General features: G+C 37.5%; 1 protein-coding gene across 2 annotated transcripts in view; it reads left to right on the top strand.

Annotated features, from left to right (window-relative positions):
• Positions 1-21,734, top strand: part of LOC139776081 (UPF0489 protein C5orf22 homolog) — a 267,600-nt gene extending 245,866 nt beyond the window's left edge. For both annotated transcript variants that reach the window (XM_071712547.1, XM_071712548.1), the window contains 2 exons: positions 19,045-19,263; positions 21,510-21,734. In XM_071712547.1, coding sequence (XP_071568648.1) covers positions 19,045-19,263; positions 21,510-21,642 — 352 coding nt within the window. In that variant the 3' untranslated portion in view covers positions 21,643-21,734. The remainder of the gene's footprint in view (positions 1-19,044; positions 19,264-21,509) is intronic.
• Positions 21,735-22,162: the final 428 nt, after the last annotated feature.

Below are 22,162 nucleotides of genomic sequence, written 5' to 3'. Positions count from 1 at the left end.
GAGTATATTTTCTTGAAGAGACGCTTTTCCTACACTTTCATGGAATTTGGCAGTAAATATTTTGTAAAGTAAAGAATCAGTACATAATTAAGATTTGACGACAATTTTCTTTTTGCACAGACGTATTTGTATAGATTCGTAAAGATTCGTAAGAGATTTAAAAAAAATAGAAAATTTATATATTTACTGATCAATACTTTAATATCTTATTATTAAAGTAAATATATAACCTAATTAGTATATGCAGAAAATATTTATTGTTTATTTTAAAATACTATATCTCCTATCAAAATTTAATTTAAACAACACTAAAATGCGTAATTATGTGTATACTGTAGTCGGATATTCAACAGCAATATGATAAATATAAAAAAAAAGACAAAACCGCAAAAATGAGGATATAAAGAAAGGTAAAACTGCCGGTTTCTTGGAGAGAAGCAGAAGTTTGAGAGAGTAGCACGCCGATAATTTAGCAAAAGAAAATATCGTATTGTACCTTGCGCGGGGTCATTATTATATCCAAGCTGGCATTACCCATCAAGATGAGAACGGCGAGAAGAGCCGACTGATATAGAAAGAAGAAAGGGAAGGAGAGAGAGGAATGAAAAAAGAGCGTTCTTTGTGCGATGGACAATAATCGTGAGAAAACAAGCCTGTCGACTGTGACTCGTTTCACGTTTCGTTGATCATTCTTCGCGACTCCTCGCTCCTCTAGCCCCTGATTTCACTCTCGAGCTCTCTCGACTCGAACGGATATACCTTATAAAAAATAATAGCGTTAAAAAAAGTGACGCATTCGGAATTTATAAATAACGCGACTTAATTTAGCATGAAACTTCGTAAAATATTTCAACCGTTTCTATTAAATACTTCATGCATATTTTTTTATTCTTATCTTAGACTTGCTCTTTATCATTTCTGTAATTGGATAAACCATAGAAAGCCTATACACAGTAGTATATTTATGCCTTTTGTAGCGATAAAATATACAAATAATTCAAGCAATTATGAAACGAAGAATACACTTCTTTTCATCCGCGTTTGATGATTCTTATGGGAAGAGCTCGCGAAAGCTTCGAATAAAATTGATCTCGCCGCAGGTGTTTCGTATATTACAGGCGTGCACTAATACACGTGGCGGCACGTACATTGCGCATGGAATATTAATGCGAAACCGCAAAGGGATTACGGAGACGAACGAGAGAGGATGGCATCGAAATAAATGTTACGGCAGGGTGGAGCGTTCTTATACCATCGTTATATTAAAATATAGCAATAAGTAAGGTTCACTCGGCCTCCTCCGACTGCCTTCACCGACGTCAGTTCGCCACCCATAATGCTCGCTACCCTCGCCCTCGTAAATCTCCAGTGAGTGAAAAACGCCCGCTATGTTGCGTACATGCCACGAAAAAATTACATATCTAGAAAACACGTCAAGTACATTTTAAAATATGCCGGTATTATATTATTTTGCAGATAGCAATTTGCGGATATAATGTGATTATAAACTTAATTTATAAATTTTTACATCAACTAGATTATATGATATTCTATAATTCTGTAATAATTGATGCAAAAATCATTTTAAATCGTTATAAACTGCCTAAAATACTTATTCCATTGTTTATTATTATTAAGTAATCTTTCGAATTGCTTCTCGTGTATATACTCGTCATTGATTGGTACACAGAGGTATAAGAATTCGGAGGAGGTTACGGAGAAAATCGGGACGGTTGAATACTACGAGGAAACCTGTTATCTGAGGTCAGGGACTAATTACTTGATTACGTAATTGCCTTCCCACCCCCGACAGCAACCCTCCCGCGGTCCGTCGTGGTCGACAAACCCTCGCTGATTCATCCCTAACCGCGTGATCCTAACAATCTTCTCGAAAGTAAAAATCGTCTTCCCTTTAATATTAAATTAGTATTCTGAGGAAACTTTTATATTTTTATGGTTCTAATTTTATTTTATTTCCTGTCCTATAAACTCTGTTATATATTCTTTTTTAAAAATAAATATGTAACTAAATAGTGTATATCTCAATAGTGTTTTCTTGAAAACTACGCTTTGTAAAATTGGTATAGATTTATACTTAAGCTTATTAATAACACCAAAAGAAAAAATACTTGTAACATTTATTCCAAATTGACAAAGCGATATGTTTAAAAATGTTTCTAACCACGTACAAAAACTTATAAAGCTTAACAGTTTTCTTTATGAAGCAAATGACTTAATATCTATTTATTAATTTCATCATTTTAGTTAATTGTATTTTTCAGTCTATATATAGGTATATTCGAATTTACCAAGAATAATTCCAGCAGATTTCTGGACTTCTTATGAAAATCGATATGCATTTATAAGAAATATGTACTTTTTAATTTTATTGTTGTTATTTATTTGAGAAATCAAAACAATTTTACTATTTTTTAAATTTGCGTTTTAATTTGCAATATTTATGTAATAATTACTTAATAATTTCTGATAACAATATTTTTCTAATCACAGTTTATTATTTGAAGATTTTTATAAATTAATAAATACAATTACAAACATATTTTTTATTTCAATAACGATTGATAATAAAATTTGCAATTTAGGGAGACAAATCAGAAGAAAACGATCTTAGAATTATTTAACGTTTTGTTTCTATAGCTGCCGATAGCCACATAAGCGGCTGTATTTATGCATAACCAAGTTTCTATGAGATTTGTCGTAACGCCGTAGGAGCCGTAGAGGGTGGGCGAGAGTCGGCACGAGGATACCATGGTGGTGTGTTGCTCTATCTGACGACGCTCATGGAGCTCGTTAGCGTTGCCCGTAGCAACACCCTTACTTCACCGACCCGTACTCCCGACCACCAAGCCACCCCTCGCCTTACAAGAGGCGGAATGGGGTAGGGATGAAAGAAGAAAAAAATATCATGTCGGGCGCATGCGTTGTCCGTTCGCCGTTCGCCATCGCGTCATGTGTGCGCGATTCGCGACGAGGGTGAGGACGCACGGGGGGGGGGGGGGGGCAGAGCACAAAGAAAAATTCGGGGGTGTCTGGAGCCGGCAGGAGAGAAAGAGAGAAACAGAGCGAAAAAAACCGCGCAGGGGTTGAAAGAGGTCTGTATGGCTGTTTAACGAGACGCTTTGAACCGCGCTGCTCTCGCTTACCGAGATTTAAGAATATGTATGTCGCCGAATTGCGCACATTTTGATAAATTAATTACAAATTCTGCGAACTTTCTCTCTGTTTCCTCCCCTCCTCTCTCCTTCCGAAGTCATTTTTTAGGAACTTTATAAGTTTACGGCCTACATATATTTCTAAAAAACTTAAAAAAATGTTCGTATAAGTGAGCTAAAAAAAATTTTCCTAGTTTCCGGTGTTTTACTCCAAGTTATAATAAAGTTTATACAACTAATATATATTAGCTTGAAACTTGGTTATTACAGGCAAAACTACACACATAACTGAATTCTTATTAATTTATGAATGAAAATTATTAGAGAATATAATACAAAATTAAGTATAGAATAACATAATAAAAAATATTGACAACAGTCCTGTTGTCAATATTTGTAGCTAATGAGCCACTATCGGATTTAATCAAGGCAACTATCTATTTTCTTACAAAGAAAATATATATTTATAAAAATAGTTTTGTATTTAATAAGTAGATTATAAAAGTTAACTCAAAAATCTATATTTAAAAGAATAAATTATAGTTATTAAATAAAAAACTCTGATAAATTGCTGTACAAAATTATTTGCGCTTTGAGTTTTTTTTTAGTAACTTTGTGAACTTATTATAAATATGTATAAATTATGATTGTTTCATGTATGAAAAAAAAATTACTTTTTAATAGAATTAAACAGTTTATTTGGTTCTGAAAGTTAATTTTAATTTGAAAAGAAGTAAATCTCCATTTGGTCTTTAATTAAAATAAAGCTCGCGCAGTAAAGTATGAATAAACTTTAGTATCTCTTTTTCTCTCTCGCTACGACTAAGTTTTTAATCGGCGCTCTGTGTACGCTACATTAAAAACATTGTCGCATATCATTTTACCACGTGTCTCCCAGCGACGTTGCATTGAAACCGAACCGAAATTAAACTTCAAACGGAGAATGCGAGCGCGTGTGCGACGTCGTGAGAGGAAATATTCCGCCGTGTGCCTAAATTAAATTTTGGCGGCGTCGTATCATCGAGAATGCTTCGTCGAAGCGAAGCAAGTATTTCAACACGATATACATCGCCGTACGTCAATTTCGTACGGCGCGGTGGCCCGACAGCGATCCGTACGTTGCGGCGACAACGGAAGAGGAGCAAGGGGGCCCGGACATTGGAATTAATAACAAAATAATTCTTTATTGTGCTCAAAGATGGACCGGTGATATTAATAATAGCGCTCGTTACTCCTATACCATGGGGATTTCATTAAAAAGCGCGCGGATCTTGGAGAGAAAGAGAAAGAATGGGCGGGGGCGGTTGCGTGAGGGGGCGGATGCGACTCGGCGAGGAAAAGAGAAAGTGACAGGAGAAAGGTGGAAAGGAGAGGCGGAGGGAGTGAAAGCAGAGGAGGACGAGAGAAGAGCTGCGTAAGCCCAGGCCAGATCCGCTTAGGGGATGTAATTAAAATCGGAAAAATGTGTTTAATGAATATTCATTTGTGCCTCGATCTGCGATATTAAACGGGCTTGGCTCGCTTCGCATATTGCCATACTGCCCCTCCACCGGCGGCACGCGGCCGATTAAAGAGAGGTGACGAGGAGGACAAGTGAGAGAAAGAGAGAGAGAGGGGGGGGCGAAGGGGGGACAATAGACATAGCTGTGTACGGCGATCGCGGCGATCGGGAACCGGGCGAACCGGTGTTGCGTGCCTCGCTTTAATTTTATTTCGCCTCTTTTTCACGACAATATTTCTCCGCATCGGTTTAGAATCTATCGGGTGGCCGGGGAAATATGGCGTGCGGCCGGATGCGTCGCGGCGCGATAAAAATTCGCGGGGCTTGAAAAATGACCCGCGCCAGCCGCCACGTCGGAAGATCGAAACCGCAACGGAGCTACTCCCGGTACATTTATCGGCGAAATTGTAGCGGAGTTATTGGCGCGATTATACGAAAAAGGTCCGTGGGTTCGCCTTTGTCGGTTTCGAGATAACTCCCTTGATGAGATAAGGTAATGAAAGGCGTTGCTATACTTTATACCTGCACACACACACACACACAATTCACGTTACATGTTACAAGAAGATTGGAAACATTCGGTACATATAATAAGAGCTAAGTTGTATTTAAAACTTCAAAAAAATTGAGATTCACGAATTATAAATATTTTCTTATAAAGAAAAGAGGGTCATATAAATTATAACGCTAGTAACAAATTAATTGTAATTCGCGACAAATTTATCAAATGCAGTTTCCCTTATTTCGTTTAACAACTAGATTATCTGTGCAATATTAAAAAAGAAGTTATGCGAATTAATGTTATTACGTACCGTAGCTTACGGCAAATTAAAAATTTTCAAACCGACACTGGAGAATCATCCTTACATATATTCCGATCGCCTCGGCATCATCGAAACTCTCCGGAACGGTATTCCAGGCTCTTCTTGGATTCCGGCCATATCCTCGATTTTTCTCGCGACAACGAGGTCATGCGAAAGCACCTCACGTAGAAAATCCACTGCTCGCTCGCCTTCACGTGCCACCATCGCCGACTGCTACCCGCGCCCCCGCCACCGTTCAGCCTCTATCTCTCTTCTATACCCTTTTTCCTCGCGACGTTTCATTTCCAGCGGGGGTGCGCGATTTCGGGCGCATAAATCGCCACGAGCCAGGAACAGAAAACACCCGCCTTCTTCCACCTTCCTTCTTGTTCCTCTTCCTTCTCCTGGCTCTTCGTCTTCTTCGAGGGTCGCATTCGTTTTCCCCGTCCCCCCGCCCCCCTGCCCCCCGCGCCCCATCCCCTGTGTCCCGCTTTTCTCGCCTAGAGGGTACTAGAGCCGGAGGTGGATGAAAGTTTCGAACGAATTTGCATGTCGCTCTCCTAACGATTTCCTCCTTCGAGAAGAAAACTCGGGCTTCATCTCGTTTATCGATAAAAGAAATGACGTTGAATAACATCTCCTCTTCGTTACCGTGCGAGATACTTTCAATAATGCCCATTGCAGATTTGTAACGCGATGGATTATCCCCGTTAAATTTTAAATTCTGCTATTTGTATTTTGTAAATGTTGGCAAAACTCATCACTTCGGTCAGGATAAAACTTTAAATAACATGTTGCTTCATTGACTATCGGGACTTTGATTATTTTACAAACCTATTGTTAAATTAATCGTAATTCGTCGCTCATATTTTTACTCTAATTTTCTAAATAAAAGTTTCAAGAACGTTAATGGAACAAGTACATATTCATAAACCCTGGTCCAGTTTTTATGAAAGTATTATAAAGCAAACGGAAAAACTTTTACATACTTTTCTGTTATCACTGATATTCATACAAAATTAAAAACCAATCCTATCTGTTCTATTCAATATCTTTATTGCAACCCTAAGATTATTATGTCATACATTATATTAAAGTTATTAATTTTTTGCAATGCGCATTCTCTTTCTATACGTGTATTTATGTAATTATGTAATTCTTTTACGTAAATCCTTTCAATCAATTCTATTCATTATCTCATCTTGTAGCAGACAATTTCTTAAGAGCAGCGCTTCGATTCCAACAAGGAATCGCATCCACGGCAAAAAAATTCCCCGTATCTCGTTGACACGAGTCACCGGGACCTCCGCGTGGATACCATTTTGCCCTTCTTTCCCCCCCCCCCCTTTCCGCCGTTGTTCCACCCGCGCTGGCGCGTCCTCTACCCCGTAGATCCCCTCTAGATGCGTTTATCTTCCATACCCTATTGATCCGTAAGTGATGGTGCTCCGGAAGGTGGAGGGTGCCGGTGACGGGGGTGGGTGTGGATCGGTCCCGGGGACAGGGAAGGGCGGAAGGTGGTTTTCGCATAAGGGGGGAAACAGGGAGATCGAACTCTCGCGCGCGGATCGCACGATTAGGTCGTCGAGTAGCGAAAGAGGGAAAAAGACGGGGGGAAAAAGAAGACGAGGATGCCCTGAAAACCGAGCTCGCGGAATGAAATAATAATATTAAGATGGATAGAGCGAGGCCCCCAAGTTCTTCGGTACACGGCGACGAAGGGGGAAAGATGTGGCGGGGGAGGTGGACAGGAAGAGGGAAAGGGGGGAGGGGTAATATGGACCGGCGGCGGCTGACAGTGACGCAAGAAGCTTTTTCATCATTTCCAAACCATCCTAACTTCGCCCTCGGAATAGCTCAAGGCGAATCCATACGCGGTATCACCCTCGTCTCGCTCTTCCGCCCCGCGATATCCTCGTAGGGGGATCTTCTTCTTCTTCTTTCCGTATCCAGGTGGATACGCCGTACGCCACAAGTCTGTATATATCGCTCGATATCCAATGTGAACGAAATTTTCAGTAAAATAATTTTACGAAAAGATATAACGCAGGAGTAAGTCTAATTCTTTTAAATATTAAAGCAAAAAAATATGTTTGTATAAATTTAAAAAATATGTATAATTTGTCAAATATGAATAGGAAATTGTGTAACTACTACAATATTGTTTACAATATTTTTTTAGTTATCACATTTTTGTTTTGCATCAAAAATTGTTGGTTTTAAAATTTTTTCTAATTAAATTTTACGCGCGTAAATAAAATGTAATGCTGTTATCATTTTAACTTGTTCAAGAAAAAATATTGTATTTTTGATCGTATATGTCTAATGTAAATTGAATTTATATAACATTTTAAAATAATAGTAGATATATTTTTATATTTATTTTTTTATTTTTAATTTTGCTAATTTGCGTTAAACAATCGTCCATTTTGGAGAATCTAATTACTCTTCCTGCTTTTCCTCCCACGATTATTACTTCTATATCTGGAATAGTGCAACCATCGGTATAATAGCACTCATTTATACCATTAATAACTGACAAGCCGGATATGAAACATAAATATACTATAGCATTTTAAGTTCTAAATTAATATGGGCTAAAATAATACGGGCTTAATTCACATGCTCATATGCATTTAAATAAGCTATTGCAATAACAAATGTACTATGCAATAACATATGTATCATTATTAACGTATACACAATGAAACAATTAGTAATTGACAATCTATACTAAAAGAGATATCTCCTAAAAGATATGTCCCTAAAAAGATATCTCTACACAATTATATACAGCTAATTTTTATTCTAATCTAGTAGCTGTGTAGAAATTTTCACGTAAAGTATCACTCTGTAAGATATATTGAATTTTACACTTTTATCAATCTAATAATAATTTTTACACGTAGCACAGCCTAATCTTGATAGTTCCCGCACTTCAACACCTTGTAATCTTCCTGTTGCCCGCTATTTACCGGGAAATACCGTAACAGTTATCGTGAAACTTGCGAATTAATAGCACGAGAACAGAAGAAGAGAAGGAGCTGAAACGGTTCGAACACGCGTGCCAAACTGAAAGTATACGAGCAGGTTCGAAAGCGTGAGGCCCCCACTGGTCCGCTTTCCTCCCCTTCGCTGCCTCCTTCTCGGGGCCCGGATTCATGCCCAGTTTTTATCGCGACGCTTTGTTCTAGTCCCGCGGCGCGACCCCTTACGCATACATCACATCACAATGTGTCGTTTTTTCTTGTCCCGGGGCCGGCTCGCGTAATGGGCCCCTTGTGCGACCACCGCCGGGGGACACGTCGTCTTCAGGACCGTGAGCACAGAGTAGATGATAATGTCTCAAAATTTCTCACCTAATTTTATGCGACAATGCATGTTGCTGTTATTTGTAATATTTATTATGCACGTATGCGATATAGTATTATTATTAAAATGTGTAATTATTTTTATAAGATTCATAAAATTTGAAGAGGCCAAAAAAATTGAAAATACACATCAATATAAAACAATATCAATTATTATATTATTATTTTTTTTTCTCCTTATGGTTATGATTGCAACTCTTAATATTGATACAACAATAGTAATAATTTCACTAACAAACAATTACGAAATATACCAGATATAATAATTTTCACATTTTAATACACTTTTTGTGTCAATTTTCAAGTAAATGTCAAGTAATGGAAAATTAAATAAAAATATAAAATTCGAAAGCAGGGTGCAGAGGACCCGATGTTGCTCAGTTACGGTTCTGGCTCGCTTGTTATTTCATTTGCATACTTACTCGCGGCCGTGCCCGAGAATTCAAACCGTATACTACGTTTACGAAAGCGGAAGATGAGACCTATCGAGCGACAATGTCTAGATCCCTCCGGCCTCCTTATTTCTTTTTTTTGTGACACGTATGCGCATACGCGCGAGAATTCTTTCCCGACATACGGGCCCGATAATTCGTGCGAGGTCACGTCGCCACCGGGTCGACAACCGCGAAAAGACATAAAACCTTCCCGATCTCCGTGATCCGCGCGCGGGACCCAGCGTGCACGACCTTAATTCTCTTTATGGCTCTTTAATAAGAGCCAAAGATGAGTAATTGCACGTCGTGTATTTGCGTACCTTTGCTCGCCTTAGGAAAAGGGGGAACGGTGAGATATTTAACATATTAAAAAGCAGCCACCCGCCGAGCATCGAATGACTGCGAAGCTGTTCTCAGCTGGAGCGAACTTGAAAATCGTGATTTAAAACGCGAGGAGGAAATGTTGAATCGAACGATTTGCTGGGACACATTTTACATCTTTATTCATAAAAAATATTTAATGATGCTTATAAGATCTGAAATATGAATGAGGAAAATAAACTTGTTCTTTTTTATTACCGTTTTGTTTGACGGACAAAAATTACGATTCGTGAAACTGAACTGCGCAGCATGAAAGATCCAGGCAGCGAGCAAGAGCGAATATAAATATCCGGCCAGGACGTCGGAGACAAAATACCGTTTCCACCGTATCGCGAAAGAAAATAGACGAAAGGAGGGCGGAGAACTTCCTCCGTCCCTTCCGTCCCGCCAAGTCACGGCCGCCGCGGAGCACAAGGATAATTGCATTAATTTATTCCCGATCCGCCACAGAAATTCTAGATCCTTCGGGCTAATTACGTTATTAAAGGACTCGGCTACTACCTCCCTCCCCACCCCCCCCCCATCCCATACCATCCCGTAGGATTACGGTTCCCGATAAAATTCCTCGAGGAGCAAAACGCCCGATCTCCTGCCGCGCACCATCGCTCCTTGACACTATTAAATTGCGATTTGCACCGACGAATCACGGCCGGTAGAGGTAGGTTCGTGCCGATGGTAAGTAATATTCAAGAGTTTTTTAAAACTGTTATTACGGCCGGCTTCTGTCTGGCTCTCGAATCATAATCGACCGCGCGCACAGAGCGACAAAGGGGAAGTTCGTTAAGCCGTTCGCTCCTCCAGAAACCGCTGATTGTACGCAATTACGAAGCGAATCGCTGATCGAAGAGCCTATGCCGTTGCGCTAATTGTTAATTTGGCGACGAGGACCTCCTATCTACTTCATACTCCGATAGATCAATTAAAACTTTTGTCTATTTAGTCGTCCCGTAGAGGGTGATGTCGAGAAAAGTTTGATAATTTTCCGAACTTGTTAAGTGATTCAAAATGTAAAGAAAAGATGGATATATACCTATATGTATTAATTTTATTTTAAATATATTTCAGAGTTACTTTTTTGCAAGATCTTCTTGATCTTTAACATTAAATATTTTTATCTGCAGATAAAGAGCAGCTATTTTACAAATTAAAAATATTTTAATATCTTTTCGTTAAAAAATTTTATCAAATTACTCTCGTAAAAAATGCCCTTTTCTTCAGATTAAAAGAAAAGATTGTTTAAGTAATGACTAAAAGAAGAAAAAGTATATGCTATAGGTATTATTAAGAAATCATGTATAATGTGTATGAAATAACGCGAAGAGGAAAAAAACGCGCGAAAATACTGTTCATAATTCTAGCAGTGTTAACAAAGACGTAGATAAGTAATAAACATCTCTATTAACGAAAATGAATTAATTAGACAGCGTGAGATCTTTCACTTCCTGTTCCGGTCGTCGTCGAAAGTTTCTTTTAAGACAGCTGATGCTGATACAGTAGCAGGGTCGAATTTGCATAAGGCCCCATAGAGAGAGAGAAGCTAACTTGATTATTTCACCTTCCGGAGAGCAACGTCGCTCCCCTTGCCCGAGTAATGCGCAAGCTTTATAATTAGAAGGGGCTGTTTTCATGTAAATCTGTAATGGTAGCTGAAATATATGTCTCACGAATGTATCAGCCGACGTATCATGTTCCTTCGGCATGTAATTCTCAACAGATACAATCCATAATTGCGCTCTTTGTGTCTCCGTGACGACAAAATAATTCAAAGTATTTTTTAACGTAAATATTTTTTAAATAAAAAAGTTTTCTTTTGAAGCTTTGACCTTTTAATAATATTCTTTTTTTAGCAATATGACAAATTATTATATTAAATTATTATATTAAATTGATATTTACTACAATTTATAATTAATTGCAAACAAATATTAAATAATTTTTCTCAATCATAATAACGGTTTTTCTTGTTACTTGTTTCTATACGGAATAGTGATTATTTTTAACCGATTAGAAATTCACGAAGAATTAAATGAAAATAAAAGAGGTAGGTACGCAAAAAAGATGATGAGAAAAAAGGGCGTAACCTGGGAAGAAGAACAGGATAGAGAGGGATTGCATCAGAACGGAACGGGCCACCGGAATTTCTAATGAAGTGTGTGAACTTCGACCCGGTTTCGTAACCTAATTAAATCCGGAACACGTATGCAAATTTTCGCGCAGCGTGACGGCGCGGCGTCGCGCTGAAACCGACCCCCATCGTCTTATTCCCTTTCTCTCCTTTCCGCTGTCGCGCTGCCCCAATGTGTAGCAACACCGCCGCTTTTGGCTTCGCACGCACTCGCAATTGTGACCGAGTTCGACCGTTAATTAATTAGAAGTCTCCATGGAGAAGGGTTCGGCTGAAATACCGTTACAAGACCCGAACGTTCGCGCAAACGAGTCAATAATTCACGAAGGAATTAAAGCTCTATATATAGCGCAATCCTTTAGACCTACCAGATGCCATGATCTCTTGACAGGAATTGTTGTTTAAAGTCGGCTAAATATTTATATTGACTTAATAAATATATTTATATAGAGATTTGCCCCAAGTTAAATATGAAGAAAAGAAAAATATGTTGGAAACTTATTATTATAACATTATAAAAATCCGTAAGATGAAAAATGAATCATAGAGATTAATATAACATTTTCTTTCCTATTTTTATTATATTCTTTTTACTCTGAATGTAACGAAATGAGGAACGTCTTATCTTTCATGAAACTTTATAAATAAGTCGAGTTCTCCAAAATTCGTCAGTGCAGTTATGCAAAACATATTAAAGTGATTTCCTTAATTTAATAGCTTAATAACGTAAAAAAAAGATCTTCTCTTTTGTTCCCGAGGTACTATCTATCAGGAAATATTGTCTGTCGAGATTAATACATTTTGGAGTGAATCTCATGCAAGACAAATCGTAGTAACAAAAAAGATCGACCTGTGCTTGACACGATGTCAATGGTCTTTTCAACTTCTGCCGCGACACATCGGTGGCAACAGTGCAACCTGCCTGTCCCACAATGCAGCTGAATGCACCCAGTATCGACAATACATCCGAACCGTTCGATGGGGATGAATATCTATTGATTGGTGGCATGGGGCGGCCCCTTAGGATCGTTTCTCGATATAGATGTGTACCTGCTACACGGCCCCAAACACGTCCCGCTCTACCTGCGAGTACGCGCCAAATTATCGTGTTCCGAATGGCACGTGTCACCTGACAGGTATCCGCCTGACACCAACAGAGTGATGGGAGCTTCCAATATCAGTAATGGGTGCTACTTAACTAGACCAGCAATTTGAATAGCTCTCCAAACGCCGATCTAAGAATCTTCATTACTGTCTGTTTATAATTATCGCGTTATATCTTAACTCAATTGTAATATTATTTATTATATTAATAATGTATAGAAAATGCACTAGACAGAAGTGTCAAAATAATTTTTAATACACACATGTCTTTTATCTAATTAATTGAGTATATAATAATCTAGGGTGTCATTCTGTAAAGTGAATACGTTAAAATACGCATAACTAAATTAACATAATTTAATAAATGATAATTATATCGTCTAATTACCTTCAATTGAATTAAAATTAAAAATATTACACTATTTTACTTTAGTTTTACACTTACATGTTTAATTAGGGATTGTTTATAATTATTACTCGAGATAAAGGTACTGATTAATATAAAATATTTAGACTAGTCGATATTTTGGTAACTTATAATATAATCGAGATATTATTCACATGTTATTTGGCCGAAAGGAAAAATTCGGTTACTGATGCATAATATATAACTAAAAACACAGTGCTCACTTCATTATCATCTCAGAGCATATGGTAATAGATAACGGAAATTTTGGGTCACGCATAATAAACGTTTACCTTCGATCATACGCGTGAACGCAGCTGGGTCCATATCCATTATAGATCGGTAACTCGATATCGACGCATTTTCCTAACGCTCGGCAAACATTCGTGTAAAACAAGTTCGGTTGGATCAGGCTGGAGGAAAGGTCGAGCACGAAGAAGACGATACCTTTACTATGTAAGATCGTTGGGTAATAACCCCCTCTCCTTCATGCAACTAACGTTTAACTTCTTTAGAATTTTTCTGTCAAAAATTTATCGTTAAATCTATATAAATAACATATATACAAAAGTAATTGCACGAATTTTTAATAACTCATTCAAATAATAATCCCGAAATTATTGTTATATATACTTATACGAAAAAAATGTATTCATTATACAAAATCAAAAATATTAATTTCACCTCAACTAGAAAGAATGGCATGTGCTAAATTTATGGAAACCATTTTTATTTTGAAAAGTGGCGTTTTAGAAATGTTTACTGTTCTTATTTTATCAACATAAATATTTTCTACAATCAAGTGAGATTAAAATATATAACAAACTTATTATTATGACAGTATAAAGATCCGTAAGACTAAAAATGAATTATAGAGGTTAATACATTTTCAATTATAAAGATTAATATATTTTCAATTCCTCCATTATGCTTATCACACACAATGTCGGTGATCACCTGGTAATCCGGGAAAGTTAAAACAAACATTAAAAGCATTCGTAATAATGCGTGTGCATGTTAAATTCTGACTATGCGCTCTTCGCGACTCGCTCTATCTAATGAAACCTTAAAACCGCGTATCGAATGTCGGTCGCCTTAGGGAGATCCCGGGATGGATCGCGAATGCAGAAAAGGACGAAGGCCCCTCGCATCCGGATACGTTCCTGTCCTGTCGCTCGTACGTCAACCCTCGTTGTTTTTTTGCCGCGCTCTTAATAATTGATCATCTGATTACGATACATTATACCCTCCCTATCCCTCCCCACCCTCCCCCCTTCGTTCCTGCTTGTGAGCGTACTGTCGGAGGGCATTATTCCCTGCACCGAGAGAAGTGGCATCGGGACAGATAGAGAGGAGAGAGAGAGAGAGAGAGAGAGAGAGAGAGAGAGAGAGAGAGAGAGAGAGAGAGAGAGAGAGAGAGAGAGAGAGAGAGAGAGAGAGAGAGAGAGAGAGAGAGAGAGAGAGAGAGAGAGAGAGAGAGAGAGAGACGGCGAGAGGCAGCAGGCGCGAGAGAGGGAAACTTTTTCTTTCCGCCGCGCCCGGCGACGGACGGCCATTTGCATATAGGCCCCCTTATCGACAAACACACCGGGGGCGCCCTTCGTAATGAGGGCCCCCGCCCTTCGTTCAACGTCCCTCTTTCCTTTATTTTTTCAACGTGGACCGCCATTGTCCGTTAACTCATTCGTCGGGACAGCGTGGACCAGTAGTATCTCCGCTTCCTTCCTCGTTATTTCGGTCTCTCTTCTCCTCTCGATCTCCTTCTCTCGCTCGCGCTCATTGTACGAGGACGCAGTAGCTTGTGTTACAAAAAAAAAGGAGAGACAGAGATAAAGGGTGAGAGGAGTGGAAAATAACAAAACCGGTCGGTCACACGTCGAAAAATATGAATCGTACAGATAGAGGCGGATGCGTTGGTGCTAGTCTCTCGTGACATCTGCTTCCTGGAATAAGTGCAAAAAAAAAAGATCCAAAGAGATCTCGCGATCGTTTTTGCCGCCGTATATAATTGTAGCCGTGACAGCATGCGGATAATACCCTACCGCTCGATATCGTTACCGTCAGTAATATAAAGGATGAAAAAGAAAATATTTCATACACGTAACAAATCATGATCCCCCACATCTGACTTCCGGGTTTTTTTTCCCGTTCTTATTTTAGCAAGATCTTGAGAATGAAATACACAATAGCAATACGTAAAAATCCGATGTTTTACAATGAACGACATACTGTCACAGATAATATTGAAAAATATCTCAGGGCGTTACAATTTTTAATGGGTTTGATGTTGGCATTTTTTCCCTAAAAGAATGTCAAAAGTGATCATTTGTCACAATCTTTTAGTATCAGCACACATTAAAATTTTAAAAATATATATCTCAAAATAAATATCTATTAAAATGAGATATACTTGGAATCAGACTTTTGTTATCTATTCTTACTGCCGTAAATTTATGCACAAAAATTCTTTTATTTTCAATATAATATATTTTTGTAATTAGACTTCTCTGAAAATTTGAGAAAAAAACAGGTCAAGAAACTAGATCAATGAAAAGACTAATTGCAAGCTAGTTTAAGATAAAAATTTTTTATTAGAGTTTACTGCATATTTATAAATGGTTTATTAATTTGATTGTGGTATTTATTTATTTTTTAGTTCTTGCCTGCTAACGATGTTAATTGTTTCTTAAAATTAGCAATACTATTAGCAAGTCGATTTTGCAATTAGTATGCGTTATCGTCGTCATATTATACTAGCAAAAGTCTTTCCGTGTAATGCACCTGGCATCTAACAAAGATCGGAATTCCACAATTATCTGTAATTTCCTAAATTGCGGGCATTAAATTTGAATTACGCGAAGAGAATCAGAGGGATGTAAACCTAGTGATTTCTCGAATCTTGAGGTTCTTAATGAATCGCGCGCTAACGATGCGGTCTCGCTTTTCAAGATTGAATGTTCACGAAACACGCGTCGTTAAAACATATTCTTGTAACGAGTATAATAACTCATCTATAATTATACCTATCAGCGATACCTAAACATCATCGATCATGTCTCATTCTGTTCGAGTTTTTTTTTACGAAACGTTTTAATTGCTAAAACAATATTCGTGTAACAGTAAAATAAATAATATACCCAACTCAATTTATTATTTGTATATTTCAAAAAATTATGAGTGACATTCTCATTTTACAATTTATCGTATCCTCTTCGTACATGAATATTAATCAGTCTATGTCATATTTATCAGAGGATTGTATCTCTGATTTTACAAACAGTGTTGTCGATATTATATTAAATTAACGAGACATATGCAAAACTATTGCTTTCTTCTTTAAATTATCCCTTCTCGGGTCACTACAAACAGATAATCTGTTTATTAGATTAATTATTGTGAAAAAGTTGTATTTCACAAGTATAGAGTGTAAATACAGTTGATATACTTCATTCTTCTTAATATATCTAAATATTTGGTATTTAGCCATTTGGTATTTAACCATTTTGTATTTGTTCTAACTATGCTGTTAAATATTAAAGAATGAAATTTAAACCAATACCTTGAGTTAAAAATAACATTTTGTTATTTTTTTAACTACTATGTGTGTCAAAATTTATTATTGTAATCCAAAGCAGTATTATTTTAACTCCATTGGTTTAATTACATTAACATTGCTTTAATTAAATTAATCAATTAATATATGGGGGAAAGCAAGGGCCGACCTAGAAGAATGATCAAAAATGACTCAAATTGAGCATAATTTGACACTGCGAATTTAACTGACAGTGCAAGCTATCTGAATAAGTATCTTCGCGAGGATCCAAGAAATAGGTATATAGTAGCGGATGCTACCGTGAGTCGCAAGAGAATCATTTGCAGCGTTGTTCGCACGAAGTTGCACGTACGAAGACGCAGCGACGTTCTCGTTCCCTCGAGATCGATCGTTAACCGGCATTGTTACCCAACTGTCAGGATAATCTGCGGTGGGAATCACGAGCTGTGATAGATACGAAGAAGCGGGCTCGTGTGTCCGGCCCAGAGGCGGCTAGGGCAGGTGCGACTTTCAGAGGAGAATAATTAATATTCAGCGAGGAAAAAGTGGGCGAGAGAGAAAGGCCCCGACGATGGGCCTCCTCTTATAAACAGTTGACGCGCGTTAGCGACTGAGGTGCGCGCCGCTTGCTGGCCGCTTGCTCTGTGGCACCTGGTACCACCGTACATAAAGAAGGGATGAGGAAAGGAAAGAATATCTCTTCTCACCAATTACGTCTATTACGAAACGGACGCTCGGTTACCGTGATCATCTAAACCCAAGACCGCTTAACTTAATTCGAAAATTATGCATCGGCGCGGTGAAATGATACAGCGCGACGGGTCGTCTGCGTGCGTTTCCGTTATTAATATCAAAAGTGTCTCACCTTTTCCGGCGCATGCGTCGACTAATTTATGTCGCTCGCGCGCGACGGTTCGTATCCCCGCGCCCTGTAAAAGACACCCTCGACTTTCTCTTATCGAATGCGATACGCGTGTCTACACTTGGAAATTTGTTTTCTAATTTCCATTCGAATATTAATTGGTATTTCTTTTATTTGTCTTCTAATTTGCAGAAAATTTTACCGTTAAAAGTTTTCGGCAAGCATCACATTTTATTCGCACATCTTTTTCGAATTTCCAGTATTTAAATATTACTCGAACTAAAGTTCTGTGAGAATAAATAAAGAATAGGATTTTATCTCAATCTGTTTTTTTTTTCTTAAAGCTTAATTTGTGACGGTAACTAAACGCCCGGTATATCCACGAAACACTAATGATGATAACAGTCTACGCGAGTATCGCAGCACGCTTAAAAACGTCCTATTACGAAGCAGGTTTACGAAGCCCGCCATCGCGATTCCCGCATCGTCATCCTCAATGATATCATTATCGATAATCTAAATAAAAAACAGATGATCGGCCCCTGCTTGTCAACGGAGGTATCGTCCGATCGTGCCGCGCCAGAAATTGCAGCTGCAGAAAACGAGGAAAACTTGTGATCAGATAAAGAGTAAAAGCAGAGGGCGGTATAAGGGAGTCCAGAGGGAGGGAGATAAAGAGCGTTCGTAGAGGAACGGAGAAGTACAAATTACAAGCACCCGGAACCGTTCTTGCGGCCGTGTTAACTTTCGTCGCGTGCCTTCAGGAAATACCTCAACTTTTGCAGCCACGTGCTATCGTTGGGGTATTATAAACTTTCCATCGTTCACCTTTGTCCTCCGCCTGCCTTCGCCCATCGTTACGCGCGTCCGCGATAAAGTTCACAAATTACCTATGCAATCGACTTTTTCATAAACAAAACGCTATTGTCATTGAAAGGATTTATTTTTTTTACAAGCTTTTTTATAAATACTCATTATTCTATAATTAATACATTGTTAATCTGATTTATTCAGCCGGTTCTAACTATAGTAATGGTTTTCTCACATAATTATATAATCAATATCCAATAAAAATACCGTAATTAATTTGATAAATCGACGTTTAAGGACGTCTCATAACTGTAATCTAAATAAAACAAGTGCGAAAATATATAATTGCAGAAGCATTTGAGATTTACGATTATATTTTATTTTGTGATTATAATTTCTAGTATTATTTAATTTGCATAATAACACAAGATTAGTCACTTTTAAAATTTTTGTAAGATCAAATTTACTCGACTCTATAACGCAATAATTATACTAGCATAATTGTGCTTTGCAATTTTCAGGTACGAAGCCGTGGATCGGCTATTTCAAGAAGTAACGAGCGCCTACAGAGACCCGGAGATCGATTGGATGTTAGTGTACAATGCAGGTTCCACTATAGATGACACTGTTCTACCCGAGCATGTGACGGAGCCCAACGATCTCGATCGCTTGATCAATGGAACGTTCAGACTGTTTTTGACGGCTCTCCCTACGTCTCCAACAATCGTCACCATAGCCAGGTAAATCACTTCTCCAATGTATGCACAATATTTTCTCTTATTAGAAATTCACAAGAAACTTGGTCAGAAATTTACAAGTTTATCAAATAAATAACATTTCTTTCTGCAGTAAAATAGTACATACAAGATTTATCGGAAAACATGTAAAAATTACATAACTAGAGTATATAGTTAATATCTTCAATCAATTCTTCTTTATTGATTAATCTGTTATAATCAAATGATTTATAATGACACATATATAGCGATCTTTCCACAAAAGTCTCTTCCTCGTTATACAGATACTTTTAGATATGACATGAACTTAATTCTGTGTAAGCTTTTAATTTCTGTGTAATTTTTCCATTTACTAAATACTAAAACATTTACTAAAAAAAAGCTACTATAATAAGATCGGATTAATGTACGAGATTATATTTTACACTATGCCATTAAAGTATGATACCATGTGCGCTTGCTAGTAATACAAGCTGGGAATAATTGCACGTGTGATAAATTAGCAGATGCAGTTGAGCGTGCAAGAATCGTTTTGTGGTAAGAGAGTCGCGCGCCTCTTAAAGGTGGAGGAGCAAAATTAGCGATCGCGGTAACGTCTCGTGTATATACCGACAATTAAAAGTTGTCGGGTCGTATACAAATTAGCTTTAATTTACGGTTTCCAACGACCGAAATTATATTGTCCCGCTTTTGCACGCGTGCGAAATCGAAGCCCGCAATGCTGCAGATGGCGCGGAAGAAGATGTTGGGTGGGCACGAAATAGAGAAGAAGGGCGGCTTATAGGGACGACACGGCGGGGCTGTCCGAGGGGTGGGTTCAGGTTCGTGGGTATACCGTTAAGCCCCACCCTCCAAATAGGCAAGGGTGGGTTTCACGTAGGGGTGCACAAAATCAAACCATCCAACTTTCGCGTTTCATAACTAGATGTCCCTACCTTCGATTTCCTGAAGTAAATGCTGTACATTTCTTCTTTTCAGCTTTCTATCTCGTCACTTCTCTAAATATCAAAATGACTAGCAACAATGCTTGAACTTACGAAATTATTTGTAAAAATTTCTAAACGCGAGAATTTATTTATTACAATAGTAACGTATACTTTTTTTATGTTAACGAGATGTGTCTGGAAGAAGATGTCAGATATTATTTAAAAAATATTCTTAATTCATAGATATCAGATATTATTTAAAAAATATTTTTAATTTATAGATATATTTATCAATATGGTGTATATTACCGCATTAACTTCATTGACCGTAAAAAATGTATAAATGATGAAAATAATTCTGTCATATAGATGTATGAAAATATATGTCTAAATAAATTAGAAAATGACAAGCTTTTACGGCGACTTGTATCAAATTTTCTGAATGATTTTTTAAAAGTTCCATGAAACTTACAGAAAATATCTTTCTCACATAATGAACTAAATACTAAAGACAGAATGCTAACAATATTAATTAATATCGCAAAAAGAAATATGTATATCTTATCGAAGAATACATTACTTTTTTATATCTTATACTGTCTTTTTTAAATAATCTTTTTCTGATAGTATTTAATATGAACATGTTTTGAATTGTAGTTATTGTGGTAAATGCATATTTTTATCTTAATACAGAGCTACCGTTACATATAACTATATGAAATTCATGAATTTTAAAGTTTAGTAAGTGACTTGGCGCCATCTGGCAACGAATGTACGGAGATTCTGCTCAAACTTCCGGCAGGAGCTGAAAAAAAAATCGATTCCACCCCATTCGACTTGCTTCCACCCTTCGCTGTTTCCCAACCCCCATTTCAGCACATTAGTTTCCGTAGGAGACGCGGAAACGCTGCCGGATATCGTCTCTGGACAGTTTGCAGTTTCTCTTGTAGTTTGCCAAACGGCGATTAAACAATCAGCGACAAAAATTGACGAGGGGCGAGATAGCAAATAAAAGAAATGTTGAATCGGCGAAAAAGTGAAAATAGCGGAAGTAAAGGAATGGAGAAAAAGGGAAGAGAAAATAAATAGAAAGTACGATTCTTTTAACGATTTACTTTTACGTTTGGCATTTATTTTATATTAGAGAAAATAATAGTTTCTTAAAAAATATATTTAAAAAATAGTTACCACAAAATGGTTTTGAGTAGTGACATATTATCACATGGCAGATATTTTATCAAAGTCTAAGGATAGGTAGAATAAAGATAGATGTGTTTTTTTATTAACTATTTTTATGATTAAATTAATAATTCTTTATTGCAGATCTAGTGAGGACGATTACACTCCTCTCGAAAGCGTTGATCAAATTCAAGTTGACGTTCTCGACCAACTTCGCGAACGACTGGGACCGGAAATAGATATCAAACTGATTTATCAAGACGAAGAACCACAATAATTTTTAAAAAAGGATGTAAGCCCTTTATTCTTTCCTTTTATCCTTTATAATCCCGTCTTGTCAGATTGTCAAATAAAGGTATAACCAGCAAATTCGTTTTCTGCTATTAATTACATAAAAATATGTGTACAAGCATATCCTTCGCATTAATTTTTTAATAAAATTATTCAATAAATTGGCATATAGTAAGTGCAAACAGTATACAACAAGGATAGTTGACTGAAAACCTTATTAGATTAAAATCATAAGTTAATATCGATCAGCAGTTATGAATGATACACAATATTATAAAATATCCAGATGTCATTCGAATATCTCTCACACGATCGCACAATCGTCCCTCGTAGCAATTATAATGTTTCAGACAGTATTGAAGCGCATCGCGCGGACTTCTCCGAGATTCGTAGATTGTAAGGCAGATACGACGAGGAAGGGACGTGACGACGAGTCCTTTGATCGCACTGCGGCGATTTACATAAGATCAGTGCCACTGGTCCACTGTGGGACGCGAGCATAATGC

This window comes from Temnothorax nylanderi, unplaced genomic scaffold (genome assembly GCF_030848795.1).
Source record: "Temnothorax nylanderi isolate EJ_2023f unplaced genomic scaffold, tnyl_v1.0 TNYL_tig0111_pilon, whole genome shotgun sequence".
Lineage (NCBI taxonomy): Eukaryota > Metazoa > Arthropoda > Insecta > Hymenoptera > Formicidae > Temnothorax > Temnothorax nylanderi.
The sequence above is the reverse complement of the archived record's forward strand: the minus strand, read 5'-3'. Positions and strand labels throughout refer to the sequence as shown.